At 42.6% G+C, this 8079-nt stretch overlaps 1 protein-coding gene across 1 annotated transcript; it reads left to right on the forward strand.

Moving 5' to 3' along the window:
* Window positions 1–1717: 1717 nt before the first annotated feature.
* mrpl12 (mitochondrial ribosomal protein L12) lies at window positions 1718–7874 on the forward strand. Its single transcript, XM_017454141.3, has 5 exons — window positions 1718–1928; window positions 4503–4695; window positions 4821–4898; window positions 6952–7089; window positions 7398–7874. Exons 1-5 carry the CDS (start codon window positions 1870–1872, stop codon window positions 7512–7514), a joined length of 585 nt encoding a protein of 194 aa, XP_017309630.1. The 5' UTR covers window positions 1718–1869; the 3' UTR covers window positions 7515–7874.
* The last annotated feature ends 205 nt before the right edge of the window (window positions 7875–8079 follow it).

Consider the following 8079-nt stretch of genomic DNA (forward strand, 5'->3'; position numbering starts at 1 on the left):
GACGTCTACGCAGCAAGTTCGTTCCTGTTCTCGTTTACCTTATAGCAGCTACAAGCAGTCGTTTCTTTTTCCATCTATCTTAACGTCAGTAAAAGCAGCTTGTCATCGTACTAAGATTCACAAAGCGTAAACTCGTCAGTCCTGAAGATTACCGCTTTACCTCTGACTGTAACGAGCTGTGACGCTGGAGACTCCTTCCGTAAAGGTCCCCTTTAAAGAAAGTGTTGACATATCAAAGCTTTGTGATTTATTAATTTTTTTTATTATTTATTTGTGCGTTGAAAATCTATTATCAGATTTAGATTATGTTTTGCATCCACAATGCAAGTGTGTGTGTAACTTAAGTGTACTATAGAAATGAACTTCAGCAAATTAATCGCCATGACGATGGCATTGGAACTTTTCGGGAGCCCCACCCATTTCTCCCACGGTTCCCTGGCAACCAGGAACGCCGGCTCCGGGACGGGAATCACGGGTTTGGTGACAGTATTTTTAATATAAAGCCTCATTAAAGGATTACTCTAGAATTTTTCTGCCTAATTTCTATCCCCTGCAACTGTCACTTCTGTGAAATCAAATTTTTTTTTTTTTTTTTTTTTTGGTAAATGTTTCCCTGCACTATAAACCCCTATTATATGAACCTTATTTATGATTGAAGTCTAAGCGCAGTTGTTGAATTTCGTCAGTAAGTGAATATATGTGAATATATAACGCAAATACAAAACTACCAACCTTAACAAAGATAACCAGAATCCTGCCTGGTAAAAAATTCAAAAAAAATCCCATCTCTGAAAGGATGAATTGATCAGACTTAGAGCTTAATTTACAAACAGAAATATCCATAAAATTCCCGATTTCATTGACTGGTAATCGTGGTTTCTACGGCTTATATAAAGGAAATTGGCATTTCCTGTTGAGTTTTGATATGTTAAAGATGACATTTAACCAAAGATCTGAAAAATAACTGATGTAACCAAAATAACAATCCTTTCTACCTGCTCTAACAGTACACCTACAGTTACGGGGCACAAAAAATATAGAAGAAGGCGGCTTTATTGGTCACATATACTTTACAGCAGTGAAATTGTTTTCTTTGCATATCCCAGTTTGCTAGGAAGTCGGGGTCAAAGTTCAGGGTCAGCCATGATACGCCGCATCTGGAGCAGAGAGGGTTAAGGGCCTTGCTCAAGGGTCAACAGTGGCAGCATGACCTTCTGTTCAGTAACCCATACCTAATAAAATGGCCAGCACTCGTACCATCACCGCACACTATACACTGTACAATACATCAGTGTCACTGCTGTGCACCACCTAGATAATAATTTTCCACACCCTACAGTCACTAACTGTACACGGAGTGACCTGCATGGTAAATGCACCTGCTAGTGACAGACATGCTGTATAACTCAGCTTGTGCTCTTGTGCTCTAAATTGTACTGCTTTAACAAAAGTTGCCAAGAGCAAAATAATCCCCCTTAAGAATGTTCATGTAAAAAAAAATTGGCGGCACATTTGCTAACCACTTTTAGACCACAGAGTTCTACAGTTCAGCTGCACATTTAATCACACACCTTCAGATCAAAAGGTTTTTAAGATCATGAGGAACATTTCAGTCGACTGTCCACAAACTTTTGACCGGAATTGTTTCGTTAAAGGATCTCTTCCGTTAGAGGAAGAGGGATTTATAGGATTGTCTGGCAACCAGGCGACCAGCTAGACGTCGACGCGGTGCATTGTGGGTAGGTCAGGGAACGAGAGTGGAGGACGCCATGTGCTTGTGAGTGTGACAGCGAGACTGCCAAATTTGTGCTGTGTTATTAGCAGCTGGGATTGGTCTAGTTGTTCTGAAAGAAACGACAGGAAATAAACATGTACTGCACTTTGCACTGCATCCGGAACTCGCTGCGGATAGCCGCAAAAACACACCGGTGAGTAAAAAAAATAAAATAAATCAAGGCAGGAATCGCTTGGAACAGACCCGGTACGGGGCTGTAAACCAAATCGCGTGCTCCTCCTCATATAGGTGCACTCTAGCGGACGTGTTATGAGCACCTCGCGCGCCCTATCTAGTGCACTAGGCTTCTGTCCGGCGACGGTTTTGGAATTCGGCCCTCGATTATGGGGACTCTTTTTACGAGACGCTTCAAGGGTTTTATGCGAAATTGTTACGCTTTGTTCATATTAGTTAACATGTTTGAATTGTCCAGACACTCCAGATAAACCCGTTTGAGATGTTTAAAGATTATTTACTTAGATTATTTATAAACTAGTGTGCTAGTCAGCAGGCGTGAGCTAGCATGCTAGCTAGCACGCAAATCTGCAGCATCGGTGCTTACAGTGCTTAAACGTGCGCGTGTGTGTATTCTGACGTTTTATAAACTTTTACTCTTTCTTTACTTTACTCTGCGACAATGTTATATTTATATCTAATTATTTTATTTAAAATCTGACTCCTAGCTAACAGGCTAGCTCGTTAGCATCGTTAGCTTCGAGAGGAATGGGATGGATTCTGTGCAAGGTCAAATATCAGCCCGGTTTAACGCGAGTGTCCTTTTTAAATCTTTTTTTTTTTAATAAACATATTAAATTAATGTTTCACACGTTTCATAACTCCAACCCAGACCTCCATTTATATCTTAATCATATACTATTTTAATATTAAACAAATTCGTGTAGTTATCTCTGCTTCTAACGCAGCCTGCTGAATCCTGGATTCTGATTGGTCAGGGGGTGTTGATTAATTTTCCACATCAGCATCTCCAGATCTGAGTGATGTATGAATGCTTTTGTTCTAATGCTTTAGCATTTATAGAGTAACAGCTCATACAGGTGAATGAATGAACAGCTGTTGATGTGGATTTTCCTTTTCTGTAAGGAAACGTTTATTTGACATTTATGGAAGGAGTCTCCAGTGTCAGTGCTTCATAACAGTCAGAGGTAAAGTCTTCAGGATTCTTCGCACCATGACAAGCTGTGTTTTGTGTGTTTGTGTCTTATTAACTTTGAGGAGGGGGGGGGTGTTTCGTGGACGTTCCCTAACATTAAATGGAACTATAAGTGGATAAGATGGATGTTGTTGTTTTTTTTTTTTTTTACCCCCAAATTGTTTTTATATATATAATGTGTGTGTGTGTGTGTTTTACATAGTATGGGGAGGTGAGAAATCTCCTCAACCACCACCAGGGTGTAACATCCACCTGGATGATGTGACTGCAGCCATAGTGTGTTAGAAGGCCCACCACACACCATCTTTTAGTGGAGAGGAGAGAGTGATGTAGCCAATTCAGGGATGGGGATTAAAGAATAGAGAAGGAACACTGAGGTTATACCCCTACTCTTCTACGAGGAGTGTCCTGGGATTTTTAATGACCAGAGGGAGTCATCCGAATGACCTTACTGATTTTACAGTATAGTCTCTCTGTCACTATACCAGGACCCACACAGACTACATGGTGAGTGCCCCCTGCTGGCCTCACTAATACCACTTTCAGCAGCAACCTTAGTTCCCCCCAGGAGGTCTCCCATCCAGGTACTGACCAGGCTCAACCCTGTTTAGTAGGAAACCAGGTGAGACCTGCAAGGAGATATGGCTCTGCTTGTGGTGCAAGAGGAATAAACCATGCTGGGATGTGCTGTTTTGGATACGTAATCGAATGGTAACAGTATCGCCGCTTTAGCGGTTGACTGATTAATCGGCACCGATAACAGATTTCTGGAACTATCTATAGGCTTTTCCCGGTTGCGACCGTTGCCGGAGCGGCGGAGAAGAGTCCGCTGTCGTGTTATAGTATGAGAGCGGCCTCTAGAGGCGAAGTAAAAACTCAGTGGCAAATGTAGTTGTGTTGTTTGAAGTTTTTTTTAAAAATAAATTTTGGTCTCTGTTTTTATTTGTTATATTCATATATTTATTTAATTTTTAAATTGTACCATACATTTTCATGGTGCAGTCAGTGCGGTTTATTTTTGTAATAAAGTTCATCGGTTGATTAATCGGTTATCGGCAGGTAGGTCCCGCCCGACTTAGTTATCGCCATCGGGAAAATCCCCTATCTACGAAACAAGTGATCACTTACCTTAAAGCAGCTATAAACAGTCTCTCAGCCGCCTCTCTTCTTTTTCTCTTTCTCGAGGTTAATATGTCGGAAAACGCCGCTCGTCGAGTTATTGAGAAACCTTGAACCGTAAACCTCCTCCGTCCTGAAGACTTTCCCGCTGAAGAAAAATGACTGACTGTTACAAAGCTCTGACACTGGAGACTCCTTCCCTAAATGTTCAGTAAACATCCCCGTACGGAAACCTTCACCATGTCAACGATCACACGCTTTTACGTGACGCGCCCGGCGTCCAGGTTCCTGCGTAAGAAACGAACGCGTTAATATAAACCCGTCCGAATCTGCCGTTTATAGAAATTTCATCAACCGATCAGAACGGAGAATTCGGCAGACGTTTGTACTCTCCTGTGTGATGTGTGTGTTTGTTAACGTCGTCATGGCTCTCTGCAGGCATCACCTGTCTGCTCCGGCTCTGTCTGCACTGCGAGCGCTCCACTGTAGCCCCGCCCGTCTCTCGGACGCCATAGCGACGCCGCCGTTGGATGGCGCGCCCAAGCAGTACTCTCCCAAAATCCAGCAGCTGGTCAACGACATCGCCAGTCTCACCCTGTTAGAGGTGTCCGACCTCAACGAGCTGCTCAAGGTACGAACAAACCAGGAAATGGAAGCACAGAGCAGTGACGGCGTACTTCACGCAATGACTCCTCGTGTTCCATTGATACACTTCTGAAATTGCTGTATTTATTCATTTATTTATTTGCTCCCCAGACAACGCTGAACATTCAGGATGTCGGGATGATGCCGATGGGCGCGATGGCCGGCACGCCGACCGCCACAGCAGCTCCGGTAAAGATTTGGAGTAAACAGAGAGAAAATATATATAATCATGTGAAATGTCTGCCGATTTGAACTGATGTATTTGATGTATTCAGGTGCAAAATAAACCAATCAGAATTTAGCATTTAAGATCATTAAACACACATTCAGTGTTCAGTTGCCTAAACTAGCTTAAAGGAAGCACACGTTTAAAGTTTTTAATATTATTTCAGAATTTTTTTTTATCTTTTATTATAGCTTAATCTGTAAAGTGTCTTTTTATATAGGTTTATAAGCGAGCCTGTATGTTCTGACGCGTTTCGTTTCATGTATTGTAGAAATGTCTGCTCTATATTTTCAGCACTTTTGAATTCTGGATTCTGATTGGTCGGGAGGTGTCGATTTAATTTTCTGTAACGGCGGTTCTGATACTGAGCTCATTCTAATACGTTATCGTTTCTATAGTAACAGCTCATTCACTTTGACTTGTATGGTGCATGCTTTATATAAAAAGGATGTAAAAAAAAAAAAAAAACTTTTCTGTTAGGAGATGTTTGTTTAACATTTATGGAAGGAGTCTCCAGTGTGAGCGCTTCGTAACAGTCGGAGGTAAAACCGTAAATGTTTTCCAACCGTCTTCAGGACAGAGGTGTTGACCGGGACGTGAGCGAGCGTTTCTATCCGGCGTGACGTAAATGATAACGGGAACTGACTTGTGTTCACGGACGCTGCAAAACATAACATAACATAAACGTAAGGAAAAGTATGACGTTTGTTAATATAAAAAAAGTGAAACTGTTGAAAATCGCCACGGCGTAACGAGAATAAAACGCTTTGGGGCGTGCGGTAATAGGAAAATAATCAACCTCGGGGTGGAGACGCTAACCCCGCTTCATCGCACCACTCTGTTGTTGATTGCGTTCCTATAACAGCGCAACACCCAAGTGTTTGATTCCTTACATGTTGCGTAGAAGCCAGGTTTTAACGTTCTCTCATTCAAATACTTAACTAAATCAGTCAGCTGCCTAATCTAAACCCATTTTTAAATTGATTGTGGAATGCTGTGTAATTTGTAATATTACGTCCTTGATCTTTTAGTCACGCGTCGAAGTATTTTCGCATGCACCAGACTGCTTATTTATTTATAAACGTCGAGAGTAAATATCACTTGTTTGTCTTGTATCCATATGTTTACACGGACAACAATAATCCGATATGAACCCGATTAAGACGATACTCTGATTAAGAAACTAGCATGAAAACAGATTACTGATGATCTTAATCTGATTAAAGTCACACTCGAAAGTAAACACACATGCAATTAAGACGTGTGGAGTGTTCCCGTTTTAGTCGCGTTATCGACGTGCGTTACAGACGCGTACACACCTTAATCACACTATTAACGCCGTGTGAGTTTTCACCGCATTGTGCGACAGGACACGTACACACACGGCAGCGCTCGACCGTCTGACGGCAAACGAGAGAGCACGGCCGCGTCCCAAACCGCGTACTCACCTGCTATATAGTACACGTATCTCAGCTACTATATAGTAGGTCAGTACGCGGTTTGGGACGCAGCCCACGGCTTCAAACAGTCGTCTATTTGCACGTACAGCACGACTAATAATTAACCGCACTCGAAGCGTCCGTAAAAATTAAAAATGAAACACCCAAAACTGTATACGGTTCCATATCGAAGACCAACTGTACGTCGATACGTGAAATTCCGGAGGGAACGTCGGACGGCGTGGAGCGGTGACGTAATGACGTGTGCCGTTAATCCATCTACGTTCTGTAACGCGTAAAACGGGAACATGAAAGGAGTATTCTAAAAGCGACTCGTGTGAACACCTTAATCAGAATATTATACGTCTTATTCAGAATAAGGTCAGTAATCAGATTAGCGCTGTCCGTGTAAACGTAGTCGGTGTTTGCGCTGATGTAATTGCTTGTACTGAGCTCCTGTATCGTTTCGTGTATTAAAGCTGCTGGAGATTTCCTCCCACCGCATACTCCGTGTCTGGCGGGATTTAAAAAAAAAAAAAAGAATGCGTTCGCTCGCTTGACGTGTTTTTATTTCCAGGTGGCGGAGGAAGACGCGGCCCCGGTGAAGAAGGAGAAAACCCATTTCACAGTGAAACTGACCGAGCTGAAGGCGGAGGATAAAGTCAAACTGATTAAGGAAGTGAAGAACTGCATTCAGGGGATAAACCTCGTACAGGTAAGACTGACATGTCTCAGCTAGAAATCCTACACGAGTGTGAATGGGAACGCTCACCTGTTAGTAGTAGGTTGTTTTTTTTTGGTCCCAGTTTTGTTCGGTGTGATTACTAGTTGATCTCAACCTTAAACCAGCCTTTGATTCAGATGGGATTTGTTGCACCATTAACTCCTCTTGGATTGGATTTATTCTGTTCTAGTATGCTTTACAGAATAAGTATTGACATGTAGAAGGATTTTACTTGACCCTTGCGTTCAGGGAAACAAAATCAACCTATAGTTTATTTATTTATTTTCTCGTCTCTGAAGGCTAAGAAGCTGGTGGAGTCGCTGCCGCAGGAGATCCGTGCGAACGTTTCCAAAGAGGACGCAGAGAAACTGAAGGCGGCTCTTGAAGCAGCAGGGGGCACTGTGGTTCTGGAGTAGATCACCGTAGCACCATGCCGTCCACCCTTTTCATTTCTCTCTCTCTTTTTTTTTTTTTTATTTTATTTTATTTTTTTTTACAACAAAGCTGAAAAGAGTTTTGGACACAGGTGAAACGTGATGTAACCGGGTGTGTGGACTCTCAGACTGAACTCTAGCAGGCCGCAGGCTCGCATCCTCGCATCCTCTCACCACCCGGCCATCACACCCGTCTGTCCGTCTGCAGAAATACAGACGGTATCGGAGTAATGTCTGTCTGTGTGTCTCACATCATTGCAGCGAGGACGTGTGTCCTGGACATGTAGAGACGTGCGCCATTGTCCACGGGTTTAAATAAATGTCGTATTGTAATGTTGAAAATGTTGTCATGGTATGAAGATGGTACGAGAACCAGATTCAGTTCACGAAGGCCAACCGAGATTCGAAAACCCCATCGAAGGTTGTTACGTTGTGGTCTGTAATTTCGTATTTAATACCGGTTTGCGATTTAAATTCACTTTTACTCACTAGAGAAGAAGATTCTGGATGAGACCCGTGTGTAGTTCCAGCTCATCGTCGGTCCACG

This window comes from Ictalurus punctatus, chromosome 24 (genome assembly GCF_001660625.3).
Source record: "Ictalurus punctatus breed USDA103 chromosome 24, Coco_2.0, whole genome shotgun sequence".
Lineage (NCBI taxonomy): Eukaryota > Metazoa > Chordata > Actinopteri > Siluriformes > Ictaluridae > Ictalurus > Ictalurus punctatus.